The sequence below is a fragment of the Carcharhinus amblyrhynchos genome, chromosome 2, assembly GCF_965287045.1.
Source record: "Carcharhinus amblyrhynchos chromosome 2, sCarAmb.v2.hapA, whole genome shotgun sequence".
NCBI classification, from domain to species: Eukaryota; Metazoa; Chordata; class Chondrichthyes; order Carcharhiniformes; family Carcharhinidae; genus Carcharhinus; species Carcharhinus amblyrhynchos.
The window spans coordinates 142,789,478-142,807,769 of NC_137325.1; the positions used below are offsets into that span (position 1 = coordinate 142,789,478).

At 45.5% G+C, this 18,292-nt stretch overlaps 1 protein-coding gene across 2 annotated transcripts in view; it reads right to left on the reverse strand.

The window, feature by feature from the left end:
• mindy4 (MINDY lysine 48 deubiquitinase 4) overlaps positions 1 to 18,292 on the reverse strand; it is a 194,725-nt gene that overhangs the window by 43,100 nt on the left and 133,333 nt on the right. For both annotated transcript variants that reach the window (XM_080213582.1, XM_080213573.1), the window contains exon 14: positions 17,646 to 17,709. In XM_080213582.1, coding sequence (XP_080069708.1) covers positions 17,646 to 17,709 — 64 coding nt within the window. The remainder of the gene's footprint in view (positions 1 to 17,645; positions 17,710 to 18,292) is intronic.

The window sequence follows — 18,292 nt, forward strand, 5'->3', positions numbered from 1 at the left end:
TCGGGGAGGGGGGGGGGGGGGGGGCAATGGCAGGGGCCTCTGGGGAGGGCAAGGGTAGGGCCTCTGGGGAGGGCAAGGGTAGGGCCTCTGGGAAGGGCAAGGGCGGGGTCCCAGGAGGGCGGGTGTTCCAAGGGGCGGGGCTCCAGGAGGGTAGGTTCCAGGGTGCAGGGGGTCCCTGAAGAGGTTAGGGGTTCCAATGGGGACGGTTCTGGGGGACGGGGGTGGGAGGTCGGTCAGAGTGGGAGGTGGGTCGGGGGGCTGCAGGGACTCCGGGTGGGGGTCGGGCCGGGGGCTCCGAGTGGGATGGGTGCTCCAGGGGGAGGTGCCGAGAGCTCCAGGGGACGGTAGCCTAGAATATCTGCTCAACTCCTGCAGATAGACTTGAACGCACAACATTCTTGCCTATGTGGAAAATGGTTAAAAACTTCGTCTGGCAGGTGTTGACCGTTACAAAGGCACCGTGCATAAGAACAGAACCAATGCATTTAGAACTAAACCACACTTCAACAAAGTCAGTTACCCTAAAGCACTAAGCCCTCAGAATATAAACAGTGAGCTGGGAGAAAAAAATTACACTTGCAATTATATAGTGCTGTGGCATTCAGTAATGCAGTGCTTCAGTAGTACTGAAAAGACAGGCATCTTTCCAAAGCTTCTTGTTGAGTGTGGGACAATGATTATCCCGGGCAGAGTACTGTTAGCTGTGCATCATGCAAACCTTCAACTGAGTCAAAGGCTGCCACATCTCAAGCTGAAAAGCTCCCCACCCCTCTCAAATTACACAGGAATGGCAAAGTATCTCAAAAATTTGGACACCAGGTTTCACGGTGCTGGTATGCAGTGGTTCTGCGAGTGGTATTTTCCACTAACAGGATGCTGCCGACAGTGCAAAAAAACATTCTGCCCAACACATGATTGAGCAACATCTCGTATGAATGTCAGTGCTGAGGCGAGACCAGGTACACAGCCATACATCATAATGTCTTGATTTAGAGGAAAATGTAACTGGTTTGATTAGTAAGTTTGCAGGCGACACAAAGGTTGGTGGATTTGCGGATAGCGATGAGGACCATCAGAGGATACAGCAGGATATAGATCAGTTGAAGACTTGGGCGGAGAGATGACAGACAGAGTTTAATCCGGATAAATGTGAGGTAATGCATTTTGGAAGGTCTAATACAGATAGGAAATTTACAGTAAATGGCAGAAGTCTTAAGAGTATTGACAGTTAGACGGATCTGGGTGTACAGGTACATAGGTCACTGAAAGTGGCAACACAGGTGGAGAAGGTAGTCAAGAAAGCATACGGCATGCTTGCCTTCATCGGCCGGGGCATGGAGTTTAAAAATTGGCAAGTCATGTTGCAGCTTTATATAGAGTTTAGTTAGGCTGCACTTGGAATATAGTGTTCAATTCTGATTGCCACACTATCAGAAGGATGTGGAGGCTTTGGAGAGAAAAGATTTACCAGGATGTTGCCTGGTATGGAGGGCATTAGCTACGAGGAGAGGTTGGATAAACTTGGTTTGTTCTCACTGGAATGACAGAGGTTGAGAGGTGACCTGATAGAAGTCTACAAGATTTTGAGGGGCATGGGCAGAGTGGATAGTCGGAAGCTTTTTCCCAGGGTGGAAGAAACAATTACTAGGTGGCGTAAGCTTAAGGTGAGAGGGGCAAGGTTTAAAGAAGATGTAAGAGGCAAGTTTTTTTTACACAGAAGGTGGTGGATATCGCTGCCCGGCAAGTTAGTGGAAACAGATAAAATAGTGAGTATTAACGTGTCTGGACAAATAAATGAATAGGATGGGAATAGAGGGATATGGTCCCCAGAAGGATTGGGGGTTTTAGTTCAGTCCGGCAGCATGGTCGGCTTGGAGTACTGAAGGGCCTGTTCCTGTGCTGTAATTTTCTGTGTTCTTTGACTGCCTGATGAAGTCAAACAGCAAGTACATTTGGTTGTTTTCAATAGGCAGGATACAGACTGTACTCCTACATGTGCAAATCCCTGAACAAAACATCTGCTATTAGATGCAATTGGGGAATTAGGAAGCATTTGCTGAGCAATCCTGAGTATGCTAATTGCTACACTAACAACCAATTTAAGGTTAAGCTGAGTTTGCAACATGTGCAACATACTTACTGGAAGCGACCTTACTCAAGAACCCATTTTCTGTAAACAAAAGGAATACATTCAAGCCTTGAGCCTAATTTGAATTACCCGGGAGTTCGGGAGAGCCTATAGTTCCTCTTAATTCCCCCATGGCAACACCTCGGCCAACCAAAGTCGACTTGCAGAGTCACAGAGGTTTAAATCATGGAAACAGGCCCTTTAGCCCAACATGGCCATGCTGCCACTTTTTTTTTAATCCTGAAACTAGTCCCAATTGCCCACATTTGGCCCATATCCCTCTATGCCCATCTTACCCATGTAACTGTCTAAATGCTTTTTAAAAGACAAGATTGTACCCCTCTACTACTACCTCTGGCAGCTTGTTCCAGACACTCACCACCGTGTGTGTGAAAAAATTGCCCCTCAGGACATTTTTGTATCTCTCCCCTTTCACCTTAATCCTATGCCCTCTAGTTTTAGACACTCCTATCTTTGGGAAAAGGTATTGACTATCTAGCTGATCTGTGCCCCTCATTATTTTATAGACCTCTATAAGATCACCCCTCAGCTTTCTACGCTCCAGAGAAAAAATTCCCAGTCTATTCAGCCTCTCCTTATGACTCAAACCATCAAGTCCCGGCAGCATCCTAGTAAATATTCTCTGCCGACTTATTGAGCACGCTTTTCTTCTGTGGTTTAAATTGTGATTGTTTGAAATTTAGCATTCTTGTACTCATTAACACAAAGACAAGATGAAACATACCTCTCCTTTCATAGAGCAAGGCAGGCAGGGGAAGAAGAAGTAGGCATAAATGATAAAGAGGTTCAGGGAGGGAACTCGAGAGCTTGGGGCCATGGCAGCCGAAAACACAACCTCCCTTGGCAGAATGATGAGGGGACGAGCAGGAGGCCAGAACTGGTGGTGTGCAAAAGTCTGAGGGTTGCAGGGAATTTGCATATCACAGAATCCTACAGTGCAGAAGGCGGCCGTTTGGCCCATCGCATCTGCACCAACCACAATCCCACCCAGCCCTATCCCCATAACCCCATGCATTTATCCTAGCTAGTCCACCTGACACTAAGGGGCAATTTAGTATGGCCAATCCATCTAGCTCGCACATCTTTGGAGTGTGGGAGGAAACCCATGCAGACACGGGGAGAACGTGCAAACCCCACACACACAGTGACCCAAGCTGGGAACTGAATCCAGGTCCCTGGCGCTGTGAGGCAGCAGTGCTACCCACTGTGTTGCCGTGCCACTCAATAATGAGGGAGGAGGCCACAGAGGGGCTTGAAAGCAAGAATGCAAATTTTACAAATCAGAATGAAATTGACGTAAGAATGAGAGTTGGGTTTGAAAAGCACTTGATCATAAATTGAGAATTCCACTTTTCCCCGCTATGTACATTTTGTTTCTCATGTTTCTCTGAGTGCATCAAACGTGAGATAGCGAGCAAGAGATAAGACACACACAATGTGCTTGCGTGCAGCAAGAAGGAATATACAATTTATTCCGAAGTTTCCTGTCATGAGCATTGAAATATCCAACCTGAGGTCTTTTACACAGCTCAATGTAAGCCACATTTGTAAACAAAAGTTTAAAAGTTTATTTATCAGTCACAAGTCAGCATACAATGGTACTGCAATGAAGTTACAATGAAAATCCCCTAGTCGCCATAGACCAGCGCCTATTTCTTTTTCCAAGATGGTGCCAGAGCGAGGTGGCTTCTTGCAAGCTGTGCCCAGCATACCTTCTAACGCTATCTTCTACTCTCGCTCTGTGCTTTTAAAATTTCATTCTAACTCTCTAACAAGATTCTAATTCAATTTCTTACAGATTTGGTTCTTCTCCCTGCTGCCAAACTTCTGAATGGATCTACCTTGTGTTAAGTTGATCTTTCTCTACACCCTAGCTATGACTGTAACACTACATTCTTCACTCTCTCCTTCCCTTCTCTAAAAACGGTATGCTTTGTCTGTATAGCGCGCGAGGACCAATACTTTTCAATGTATTCCAATACATGTGACAATAATAAATTACATCAAAGTTCAGGTACACTGAGGGAGAATTTAGCACGGCCAATGCACCTAACTAGCATGTCTTTCGGACTGTGGAAGGGAACCAGAGCACCCAGAGGAAACCCACGCAGATACGGGGAGAACGTGCAAACTCCATACAGTGACCCAAACCAGGAATTGAACCCGGGTCCCTGGCGCTGTGAGGCAGCAGTGCTAACCACTGTGCCACCGTGCTGCCCCACCTAGTTAAGATTGCAGAAGCTACTATTACACGAGGTGAGAATGTAAGATATAAAAGCTGCAGAAAACTTCAATCAACGTACTGGAACAGACTCTTTATGGGTCCAGCAGGTTTGGCACCCATTCAAAGTAGAAGGAACTTTGAGCACTTACAGCTCAAACTGTTTAGTAACTAATATAGCTCTGGCCCACCAGTTTAATTAAGTGGGCTATTTAAGATGAGAAACAAAGTAAAATTAATCAAGGTCACTTTACTTTTAAAACATGGTCTGACAAAGGAACAAGTCAGAACACGCTAAAGAAAATATTTAAAGGCAAACCATTGGAAATAACTGATGTATAACTTTTAGCAATCTTTTCAGTGTCTGATTTGGTAATCTCATCCAGAGCAATACTTGGACACTACAATTTCCCTTTATGCCCTAGATGAGAGGAAAATTGACCACGGTTCAATCCTAGGCTGGTCTCAGGGTAGAGGGGGAAGGGGGAATCACTCATTCAAATGTCAGAAGGAAGGAACCACTTTCAGCCCACTGAAAGCCACCCTCTTTCTGTGCGAGTGCTAAGCTGGGTGGCATGGTGGCACAGCGGTTAGCACTGCTGCCTCACAGCGCCAGGGACCCAGGTTTGATCCCCGGCTTGGCTCACTGTTTAGAGTCTGTACATTCTCCCCGTGTCTGCGTGGGTTTCCTCAGGGTGCCCCGGTTTCCTTCCACAGTCCGAAAAACATGCTGGTTAGGTGCACTGGCCACGCTAAATTCTCCCTCAGTGTACCCGAATGGGCACCTGAGTGTGGCGCCTAGGGGATTTTCAGAGTAACTTCATTGCAGTGTCAATGTAAGCCAGCTTGTGACACTAATAATTAAATTTTAACTTTAAAACTTTGATCCCAATCCTCACCCTGGCATAAGACTCCCACTCCACAAAACCTTCACTGGCCTCACTCAGCTGTGGCCTGGCGTCCCAACTAATATCCCAGTGCTGGATCGGCAACAGCCACCGCCTCTCAGGTGGCACTGCCGTTCAACAGAAATGATTGGCCAACAACTCTCAGAAGCTTCTGACCCCAGGGTCCTTGATTCCGGGGAAGGGCTTTCCCCAAGTGAGACATGATGCAGTAGGCCTGCATGGGAAAAGGTGACATGGGGTTCTCATCTGCTCTTCGGCTGGCTGAGACTCCTATCACCTCCATAAGATACTGACCCTGACTTATTACGCACAAGAATATTTATGTACCTTTTAGATTCCTTTCCTGTCAGCTAACACACAGGTTGTGTCTTCAGCGTGTAAGTCAATCATGCAATGTTAGCATTCATTTCAAGAGGACGAGAATACAAAAGCAGGAGCGTGTTGATGAGGCTTTATAAGGCTTTGGTCAAACCACATTTGGAAAATTGAGAACAATTTTGGGCCCCGTATCGAAGGAAGGATCTGGAAGGAAGCTCCTCTGGACCTGGAGAGGTCCAGAGGAGCTTCATACGACTGATCCTGAAAATGAAAAACTTGACATATGAGGAGCATTTGAGGACTCTGAGTCTGTACTCGATGTAGATTAGAAGGACGGGTGGGGGGGATATCATTGAAACTTACAGAATATCTGGAAAATAACCAACAAGGCATCCACTATCACCTTCGCCATTTCTTTCAGAACCCTCGGATGCATTCCATCCGGTCCTGGGGACTTGTCCACAATCAGTCCCTCCAGTCTGTCGAGCACCACCTCTCTAGTAACAGTAATGTCATCGAGACCCTCCAGTCCTACCACCTTTCCATCTCTAACACCCGGCAAATTATTCACATCCTCCTCCGTGAATACCGAAACAAAAAAGTTATTCAAGACCTCAGCCATTTCCCCATCCCCTACCACTAAGTCCCCCTTCTCATCCTCTAAGGGTCCAATGTTCACCCTAGCCAGCCTCTTCCTTTTTATAAAAACTCTTGCTATCCTTTTTTATATTAAGCGCTAGCCCAGCTTCATAGTTTATCCTACCCTTCTTTATCAATTTCTTTGTCAATCTTTGTTGACATTTAAACCTCTCCCAATCCTCTTCTCGCCCACTACTCTTAGCTACTCTAAACGCCTCCGCTTTTAATTTAACACTTTCCTTCACCTCCTTCGTTATCCACAGCTGATTACCTCTCCTCCTACGGTCCTTTTTGACCATCGGAATAAATTTCTGCTGAGCACCAAGAAAGATCTCCTTAAAAATCCTCCACTGCTCCTCAGCAGACCTACCTTCCAACGCGCTCCCCCAGTCCACATTCGCCAATTCCTCTCTCATCCTACCGTACTCCCCTCTGTTCAAACAAAGGACGCGTGTCCGGGAACCCACTTTGTCGTCCTCCATCTGCACCAGAAACTCCACCATACAATGATCACTCTCCCCAAGAGGATCCTTCACCGCAACGTCCCTGATTCTACCCGCCTCATTACATAACACCAGAAGGCTAATGGGATGCTGGCCTTCATAGCGAGGGGGATTGAATATAAAAGTAGGGAGGTCTTGCTGCGGCTATATAGGGCATTGGTGAGGCCACAGCTGGAGTACTGTGTGCAGTTTTGGGCGCCGTACTTACGCAAGGATATTTTGGCCTTGGAGGGAGTGCAGAGGAGGTTTACTAGGCTGATGCCGGAGTTGAGGGGGTTGAGCTATGAGGAGAGGCTGAATAAACTAGGCTTGTACTCGTTAGAGTTTAGAAGAATGAGGGGAGATCTCATTGAGACATATAAGATGATGAATGGGATGGATAGGATAGAGGTGGAGAGACTCTTCCCGCTCAAAATAGACAGTAGGACTAGGGGGCACAGCCTCAAGATAAAGGGGGGGGGGGCGGTTTAGAACGGAGTTGAGGAAGAACTTCTTCACTCAAAGGGTGGCGAATCTCTGGAATTCTCTGCCCGTTGAAGTGGTGGAGGCTGCCTCGCTAAATATTTTTAAGAAGCGGGTGGATGGGTTTTTGATAAGAGAGGGGATTAAGGGTTATGGGGAGAGGGCGGGAATGTGGAACTGAGCCACGACAGATCAGCTATGATCTTATTGAATGGCGGGGCAGGCTCGAAGGGCCAGATGGCCTACTCCTGCTCCTATTTCTTATGTTCTTATACAGTGGACGTGGGTAAGATGTTTCCATTAGTAGGAGAGACTAGGCTGAGGAAACAGCCTCAAAGTAAAGGGACAACCTTTTAGAAACGAGTTGGGGAAGAATTTCTTCAGCCAGAGGGTGGGGAATCCATTGCCACAGAAGGCTGTGGAGGCCAGGTCATTGAGTACATTTAAGGCAGATAGCTGGGTTCTTGATTGTTAAGGAGATCAAAGGCTATGAGGAATAGGCGGGAGAGTGGAGTTGAGAAACTTATCAGCCATGATTGAACGGCGGAGCAGACTCAATGGGCAGAGTGGACTAATTCTGCTCCTTTGTCTTATAGTCTAAGCTGAGGCTTCAGTACAGTACAAAGTGCATGTTGCACTTTGGAAATGCTGCCTTGTCAATGAGACATCAAACTAAGGCCCTGTCGTCCATTCAGGTAGGTGGCACCATCTCAAAGAAGAACCAGGGATGTGGCCCAGGGACGTGGCCTTGATCAATACTTATCCCTCAATCAATGTTAACAAACAGGGGTAAGTTGGTCATTATCATAATGTATATGGGCATTTGTGGGCACCAATAGCCAAGCTGCCTACATCACTACATTACAATGTAAAAATTCTTTGGAAAGTCCTGAGGTTGTGAAAGGTGCTATACAAATGAAAGTTTTGTTCTTTCCTTATTGCCTTACTGTTCTTTGGGGAACCAATAAACCTTAAAAACTATCATCATGCCAAGGGATCTGCGGGCACTCACATAACATCCTTACATTATAATTAAACTTCCTTTTCCAGGCTTCACAGTGGCAAGTGCTATTCACTGCTCAAATTTATATCTGTCCCAAGATCAGTACAGACAAAGGTTTGAACCTGCAACTTTCCTGGTGTGTAGAGCAGTTTCTATAGGTATTGCATCTCTGTGGGAAACTGCTGTATTAAATACATTTTTATGAACGGAAATAATTAATGACTCCAGTGGGACACTGAATACACAGAAAGGGGCATGTTAACACAAAGATGCTCATCCAACTGCAAGTATACACACAACAATGCATGTAATGTCATTTATTAATTCCCCTTTCCTTCATGCTGTGTTGACAATGGACGGAAACTCATAAATGTGGGCAGATTTTCTTCTATATATTTAGATTGGAGTCACAGCAATGTACACTACAAAAATTTAATTTTTTAATTCTACCAGTTTAGTTCTACTAGGGAGAGAGTAGGGCCTTTTAAGGATCAACAAGGTCAGCTATGCGCGGATCCACAAGAGATGGACAAGATCCTAAATGAATATTTCTCATCAGTATTCTTTGTTAAGAAAGGCTTGGGTGTCAGGGAACTTGGGGAAATAAACAGTGATGTCTTGAAGAGGGTACATATAAGAACATAGTAAGAACATAAGAAATAGGAGCAAGAGTAGGCCATCCAGCCCTTCGAGCCTGCCCTGCCATTCAATGAGATCATGGCTGATCTGTCGTGTCTCAGTTCCACTTTCCCGCCCTCTCCCCATAACCCTTAATCCCCTCGCTTTTCAAAAACCCATCAACCCGCGTCTTAAAAATATTTAGCGAGGCAGCCTCCACCACTTCACCACTTCATATCACAGAGGTGGTGGTGCTGGAAATCTTAAAGCACATCAAGGTAGATAAATCCCTAGGACCTGATGAAGTGCATCCCAGGACATTGGGAGGTTAGGGAGGAAATTGCAGGTCCCCAGTAGAAATATTTGAATCATCAACAGTCACAGGTGAGGTGCCTGAAGATTGGAGGGTGGCAAATGTTGCGTCTGTGTTTAAGAAGGGCTGCAAGGAAAACTGCAGGCCAGTGAGTCTCACATAGTGGGTAAGTTGTCAGAAGGTATTTTGAGACGCACGCAAGGACTGATTAGGAACAGTAAGCATAGCCTTGTGAATGGAAAATCACGTCTCACAAATTTGATTGAGTTTTTTGAGGTGGTAACCAAGAAGGTACATGAGGGAAATTGAGTTGATGCTGATTGCACGGACTTTAGCAAGGCCTTTGACAAGGTACCACATGGTAAGTTGTTGCATCAGATTAAATCTCACGGGATCCAGGGTGAGGTAGCTAAATGGATACAAAATTGGCTTGATGACAGAAGACATAAGAACATAAGAACATAAGAAATAGGAGCAGGAGTAGGCCATCTAGCCCTTCAAGCCTGCCCCGCCATTCAATAAGATCATGGCTGATCTGTTGTGGCTCAGTTCCACTTTCCCGCCCTCTCCCCATAACCCTTAATCCCCTCTCTTATCAAGAACCCATCAACCCGCTTCTTAAAAATATTTAGCGAGGCAGCCTCCACCACTTCAACGGGCAGAGAATTCCAGAGATTCACCACCCTTTGAGTGAAGAAGTTCCTCCTCAACTCCGTTCTAAACCGCCTCCCCTTTATCTTGAGGCTGTGCCCCCTAGTCCTACTGTCTTTTTTGAGCGGGAAGAGTCTCTCCACCTCTATCCTATCCATCCCATTCATCATCTTATACGTCTCAATGAGATCTCCCCTCATTCTTCTAAACTCTAACGAGTACAAGCCTAGTTTATTCAGCCTCTCCTCATAGCTCAATCCCCTCAACTCCAGTATCAGCCTAGTAAACCTCCTCTGCACTCCCTCCAGGGCCAAAATATCCTTGCGCAGGTGCGGCGCCCAAAACTGCACACAGTACTCTAGCTGCGGCCTCACCAATGCCCTATACAGCTGCAGCAAGACCTCCCTACTTTTATATTCAATCCCCTTCGCTATGAAGGCCAGCATCCCATTTGCCTTCCTGACCACCTGCTGCACCTGCAAGCTGGGTTTTTGCGACTCATGCACAAGGACCCCGAGGTCCCTCTGCACCATCGCCTGCTGCAGCTTTTCGCCACGTAAGTAATAGTCCTTCCTGCCATTCTTCCTACCAAAGTGGACCACCTCACACTTGCCAACATTAAATTCCATTTGCCATTTCCTGGCCCATTCGCCCAGCCTATCTAGATCATTCTGCAGACTCTCCACACCCTCCGCACAATTTGCCTTTCCCCCAATCTTGGTGTCATCAGCAAATTTCGACACCCTGCACTCGGTTCCCTCCTCCAGATCATCTATATAAATGGTAAATAGCTGAGGCCCCAGCACCGACCCCTGGGGCACCCCACTAGTCACCAACCGCCAATCCGAATAGCACCCATTGACCCCCACTCTCTGCCTCCTATTTGACAACCAATCCTCTATCCACGCTAACACCCTACCCCCAACTCCATGTCCCTCGACCTTCTGCAATAACCTCTTGTGAGGTACCTTGTCAAACGCCTTCTGAAAATCAAGAAACACCACATCCACCGGCTCTCCTCTATCCACTGCCCTAGACACATCCTCATAGAACTCCAGTAAATTTGTCAGACACGACTTCCCTTTAATGAAACCGTGTTGCGTCTGCCCTATCAAGCAATTCCCTTCAAGATGCCTCGCAATTTCCTCCTTGATGACGGATTCTAACATTTTACCTACCACAGACGTTAAACTAACCGGCCTATAATTCCCCGCCTTTTGCCTGGCACCCTTCTTAAACAACGGCGTAACATTAGCCGTTTTCCAATCTTCCTGCACTTCCCCGGAATCCAGCGACGTCTGGAAAATAACCACCAAGGCATCCACTATAACCTCCGCCATTTCTTTCAGAACCCTCGGATGCATTCCATCCGGTCCTGGGGACTTGTCCACAATCAGCCCCTCCAGTCTGTCGAGCACCACCTCTCTAGTAACAGTAATGTCATTAAGACCCTCCAGTCCTACCACCTTTCCATCGCTAACACCCAGCAAATTATTCACGTCTTCCTCTGTGAAGACAGAAACAAAAAAGTTATTCAAGAAATATAGATAAATGCGAGGTGATGCATTTTGGTAGACTGAAACAGGGCAGTACTTACTCAGATAATGGCAGTTGGGGAGAGTTATAGAACAAAGTGATTTAGGGGTACAGGTTCATAGTTCCTTGAAAGTGGAGTCACAGATGGACAGGGTGATGATGGCAGCACTCGGCATGCTTGGTTTCATTGATCAGAACACTGAATACAGGAGTTGTATGAGACGCTTGGAATACTGTGTGCAATTCTGGTCACCTTATTATAGAAAGGAAACTATTAAAGTAGAAAGAGTTCAGAAAAGATTTACTAGGATGCTACTGGGACTTAATGGTTTGAGTTATAAGGAGAGGCTGGATAGACTGGGGCTTTTTTCTCTGGAGCGCAGGAGGCTGAGGAGTATTTTATAGACCTCTATAAGATCAATGAGGGGCACAGATCAGCTAGATAGTCAATATCTTTTCCCAAAGTTAGGGGAGTCTAAAACTTGAGGGCATAAGTTTAAGGCGAGAGGGGAGAAATACAAAAGAGTCCAGAGGGGCAATTTTTTTCACACAAAGGGTGGTGAGTGTCTGGACAAGCCACCAGATGTAGTAGTAGAGGCAGGTATAATTTTGTCTTTTAAAAAGCATTTACATAGTCACATGGGTACGATGGGTATAGAGGGATATGGGTCAAACACGGGCAATTGGGACTAACTTAGGGGTTTAAAAAAAGGGGCAACATGGACAAGTTGGGCCATAGGGCTTGTTTTCATGCTGTAAACCTCTATGACTCTCTGATGTTAACTATCTGGTTCATTTGAACAATTGTACAAGATTAAAGCATGGATGCATCAAACGTGAAGAAGTGACTAAAAACAATTGTTTATTAGTGTCACAAGTAGGCTTACCTTAATACTGTAATGAAGTTCCTGTGAAAATATCCCCTAGTCGCCACACTCCGGTACCTGTTCGGGTACACCGAGGGAGAATTTACCATGACCAATGCACCTCACCAACATGTCTTTCAGACTGTGGGAGGAAACTCACACAGACACTAGGGAATGTGCAAAATCCATACGGTTAGTGACCCAAGCTGGGAATCAAACCCAGGTCTCTGGCGCTGTGAGGCAGCAGGGCTAACCACTGTGCTGACTAAGGGTATCTTGATCAGGTAAAATGAAGTAATGATACTGGTGTGGAGCGTAAACATATGATCAACTCAGCTGTATGGCCTGATTAGGAGAGCAGTTAGGTAAATCGCAGAAACACAGAATTGTTACAGCACGTAATTAGGCCATTCGGCCCATTGTGTCTGTGCTGGTTCTCTGAACGAACAGTGCACTGCAACCTATTCATCCGCCTTCTTGCTGTCACCATCCATATTCTTCCTTTTCTATAATGATCCGATTCCCTCTTGAAAGTGTTGATTGAACCTGCCTCCACCACGCTCTCATTATTTTAGACAAAGCTTAGGTAAATTGGACAAGGAAAAACTGATCATACAAGGATGAGGGGACATATATTTAAGGTTTTGAGGAAGAGCTGCAGGGGGCGTATGTGACATGTTTTACACAGCAAGTGGCAACGAACTGGAACATGCTGCCCACATGGGTGGTGGAAGTGGAGACAATCAATGATTTCAAAAGTAAATTGGTTAGGCACTTGAGGGAAATAAACTTGCAAGGCGACAGGGATAGAGTGAGGAAATAGGACTGACCTGATTGCTCTACAGTGAGACAGCGTGGGATCATTAGTCCAAATTACTTTGAAAATAAACCAAGGAGATAGTCATCGACTCAGAAATAACAGTGGACACGCCTCAGTCTACATCAATGGGGACAAAGTAGAAATGGTCAACAGCCTCAAGTTTTTAAGTGTCCAGATCACCAATAACCTGTCTGGGTCCCGCCACCCTGACACTATAGTAAAGAAAACCCACCAACATCTTCACTTTCTCAGAAGACTAAGGAAATTTGGCATGTCAGTTACAACTCTCACCAATTTTTACAGATGCACCATAAAAAGCATTCTTTCAGTTTGGTATGGCTCCTGATCTGTCCAAGACCGCAAGAATGGAGACCAGAACTATAGGTAGTGCTCTTAAGCATGGTCTAAGCAAGATTTGATATATTTCAGTGAAAACTCTCTACTTCTCATTTCTACCCCTTTAGAAAGGCATCCTCCGAGTAGTTTTAATTTGATTTGTTATTGTCACATATATTAGTATTCAGTAAAAAGTATTGTTTTTTGAAAGCTATAAAGACCATTCATAGAGAAGGAGAGAGTGCAGAATGTACTGTTACAGTCATAACGAGCGTGTAGAGAAAGATCAATTTAATGCCAGGTAAGTCCATTCAAAAGTCTGATGGCAACAGGGAAGAAGCTGTTCTTGGGTTGTTTGGTACGTGACCTCAGGCTTTTGTATGTTTTTCCTGACGGAAGGAGGTGGGAGAGAGAACGTCAGGGGTGTGTGGGGTGCTTGATTATGCTGGCTGCTTTGCCAAGGCAGCGTGAAGTGTAGACAGGGTCAATGGATGGGAGGTTGGTTTGCGTGATGGATTGGGTTTGCTTCCATGGGAGAATAATCCTTCCTTGTTTTTTATTAACCAAATTGTTTAATTCCATATATTTCAAATTAGTAGTTAATTTAGTTTGCTTTCAAGCAAAATGCAATGAAGTAAACTCTGCACCAAAGAAGCTGCTGAAAAAAAAGCTTCCAAACTCTTCTATTTTCTTCAAAGAAACTTGCTGGGGCATGCCTAGCTGTTGCCCTCTGTCAAAGTCTATTTTCTGCGTCACTGCTACTTTTTGAGATGAAGTGGGTGTTTTCTTGTAGGAGTACATGAATTGGTTCCATTCGGCAATGTCTATCAATCATTGTGGACTTGGAATTAGAACAGGACTTGATTAAATAATACTGTAATTCACATCGAGAATTGCACAAGTTTCCAAAAGGCAAATGCTGCACCAATTCCGGGTATTAAGCTATTGAGAGGATCAAATGGGAACAGCTTCGGCTGACTGGGGGACTCTGGGACTGAGGGGTGGTGTCTAAAGTTTAATGCCAGACCTGTCAGGAGTGAACTTAAAACACTTTACAACAAAGCCTTGTACAGGTCTGGAATTCTCTTCCGCAAACAGCAATCGATGCCAGATCAATTGTTAATTTTAAAACAGGCTGATAGATTTTTCAGAAGGAATATGCAGCAGGGGCAGATATATGGAATTTGGTCATACGTTTGTGCAAAGGTGTGTGGGTTAAGTGGGTTGGCCATGCTATATTGGTCCTTAGTATCAAGGGAGCTAGCTAGGGTAAACGCATGGGGTTATGGGAATAGGGCCTGGGTGGGAATGTGGTCAGCATGGTAGCACAGTGGTTAGCACTGCTGCTTCACAGCTCTAGGGATCTGGGTTCGATTCCCGGCTTGGGTCACTGTCCGTGTGGAGTTTGCACATTCTCCTCGTATCTGCGTAGGCTTCCTCCGGGTGCTCTGGTTTCCTCCCACAGTCCAAAGATGTGCAGGTTAGGTTGACTGGCCATGCTAAAATTGTCCCTTAGTGCCTTGAGATGCGTAGATTAGAGGGATTAGCGGGTAAATATATAGGAATACGAGGATAGGGCCTGGGTGGGATTGTGGTTGGTGCCAAACAGCCTCTTTCTGCACTGCAGGGTTTCTATGATTCTGTTCTGTGGTCAGTGCTGACTCAATGGGTCTAATGGCCGTCTTCTGTAATGTAGGAGTCTATGGTTCGATGATGCATCAAAAAACTTCCATCAATACACAATTCTCAACAACCTAGCCCAACATCATTTCCATAATTTAGGAAAACAAAGAACAAAGAACAACCCAGCACGGGAAACAGGCCCTTCGGCCCAACAAGCCCGCGCCGCCGCATCACCCTACACCTATTCTACCCTGCGTGTCTACGAATAGAACCCCTGACTTAGCCAGATTCAGGGGAGAATAGTGTCAATTTGGTAAAACCAATCAGCCTAAGAGCACATCTTTGGGGTGTGGGAGGAAACCGGAGCGCCCGGAGGAAACCCACGCATCCACAGGGAGAATGCACAAACTCCCACAGACACAGGCCCAAATCCATGTATCTGCACAGCTAGCAGTGCTAGTCACCGAGCTGTTGCGGCGCCCTTCTACCGGTCCAGGATCAAGCACACACACCGACACGAAGTACTAGGCCACTCCTGGAACCTCCAAGAGTAGCCCACGCACGACCCACCGTGTGCATGCCCCTCGTTTGACAACAAGCTTATGACTTTAAGATATTAACACTGTTCAACTTTGTATCGGGCAAATGGTTACACCATACATGCTAACCTAGAAAAGTAGCACAAGCATTTGTAATGGAAAATGCCTGTGTAAACTTGGCACATTATAATTATGCCTCACAAGATCAACTGGCTTCTGAAGATACTGGAATAAAAATTTATCAATCCTTCACCATCATTAAGTCCATTATTTTGGGAGGAGAAGGAAGTTTCTCTGCAAATTACATATATTTTGTTAAACTTTCTTTGAAAGATGTAGGAAAAACTGCATTTTTTACTTTTAAGGATACTGAGTAAATGACACTTTATTTGAAGATCTCTGGTCTTGACATGTCATGGACTGTTGCTGCTGACAAAGGCAGGCAGGCAGGCTCTGGCTGCCACATCTAACCAAGTCCACTCTATGAACATAACATGCGTGGGTTTCCTCTGGGTGCTCTGGTTTCCTCCCATAGCCCAAAGATGTGCGGGTTGGGTTGATTGACCATGCTAAACTGACCCCACGCTAAATGCATGGGGTTACGAGAATAGGGCCTGGGTGGGATTGTGATCTGCGCAGCCTCAATGGGCTGAGTGACCTCCTTCAGCACTCTAGAAATTTTACGATTCTATGAAACAAGAGCAGGGTTAGGCCATTGGGCCCGTTGAGCCTGCTGCACCAGTCAGTAAGATCATGGCTGATATAACTGCGGTTTTAACTACGCTTTCCAGCTTATGCTCCATAAGCCCTCAACTTCCATGTCAATCAAAAATCTATCTAACCCACCCTTGAATATTTTCAATGACTGAGCCTCCATTGCTTGCTACTGAAAAAGGGAATTCCAAAGACTGACAATAACAAACCTTGAGAGAAAAAAAAATCCTTCTCATCTTCATTCTGCAAGCAATCCCTCTTTTTGTTAAAAGCATGCCCCCATGATGCCCCCACAACGAGAAACATCCTTTCAGCATCTACCATGTCCCTTTAGGTATTACCGCGAGACTATTAATCCAGAACTCAGCTAATGTTCTGGTGCCCCAGGTTCAAATCTCGCCACGGCAGATGGTCTAATTTGAATTCAATTTTTTTTTAAATCTGGAATTAAGAATCTACTGATGACCATGAAACCATTGTTGATTGTTGGAAAAACCCATCAGGTTCACTAATGTCCTTTTGGAAGGAAATCTGCTGTCCTTACCTGGTCTGGCCTACATGTGACTCCAGACCCACAGCAATGTGGTTGATTCTGAATTGCCTTCCAAGAGAAACTAGGGATGGGCAATAAGTGCTGGCCAGCCAGTGACACCCATTTTCCATGAAAGAATAAAAGAACCCCCTCAGAATCTTAGAAGTTTCAATAAGATCACCTCTCATTCTTCCGGGCAGCACGGTGGCAGTGGTTAGCACTGCTGCCTTACAGCACCAGGGACCTGGGTTCAATTCCCAGCTTGGGGTCATTGTCTGTGTGGAGTTTGCACGTTCTCCACATGTCTGCATGGGTTTCCTCCAAGTGCTCCAGTTTCCTTCCACAGTCTGGAAGATGTGCTGGTTAGGTGCATTGACCTGAACAAGCGTCAGACTGTGGCGACTAGGGGAATTACACAGCAACTTCATTGCAGCATTAATGTAAGCCTTACTTGTGACTAATAAACAAACTAAATTAACTAACCTCTAAACTCAATGAATATATGGTATATATTATGTAGCCAACTGGTGATCTGCAAGATTAGGCTGGAATCTGAAACAATAACAGAAATTGCTGGAAAAGCTCAGCAGGTCTGACAGCATCTGTGGAGAGAAAATAGAGCCAACATTTTGAGTCTGAATGGCTCTTCATCACAGCTGATCTGCAAGAAATGTTTGGTAACTGCTCCCCCTAAGCCACAGGGAAATGCCTCCTAGAACAGCACAACTGAGATGAGAAGCACAGCAGCATCTTGGGAAATGATTCAAGGTTCCCTCACTCCACTTGCACAGCCCATCAGGACCAAGTACACCTTTCAAAAATATATATTATGCATAACCATGCAAAGCACATAAAATGGCCACCTCACTAATTGCAGAAAGAAATGGTACCAACCTGTGTACAGTATCCATGAGCTCCAATCAACGTACTGCTTGGGACATCAAAGTCAGATTTTACTCTGGAAATAATCCAAAATGGTAGCAGTTTAAAAAGTGTTTGCGATCAGTCAGCTGTGGACGCTAAGCCACCTTACCTATATTGCCCCCTTATTCAATGCCTGTGACTGAATCCACAGCACTGAAAAATTACCCACTTTTCCAGGAACCCCAGAAGGATTATCAAAAATTCCAAATCACTGTGGTTTATAAAATTCACTGAGAAAAACTGCGTGCAAGAGCATAAGGAAAATCAATGATGAAAGCAGTTATTTGGATCATTGACACTCATCTTTCTAGCATTCTACCTCTCCACATGGAAAGCCTTATGGCGCAGTGGGTATGCATCTCTGTTTCTGAGCCTGAAGCTCAGGGTTCAAATCCCATCCCAAGTCTGGATGGCCAAGGAAGGTGTATTCATCACACAGCCAAACTGGTTGGGTAACTATACCTGCAAACCCTTCCAACACACACCAATGACAGGCGGCAAGAGCAAGAGAGATTACTGGACAGCCATGTGATGGAAAGAAAGTTGGAGCCTCTCCTATCGTTATCCATAGCTCCAGACTACAACATACACAAAATGCATGTTGCCACAGCAACCCA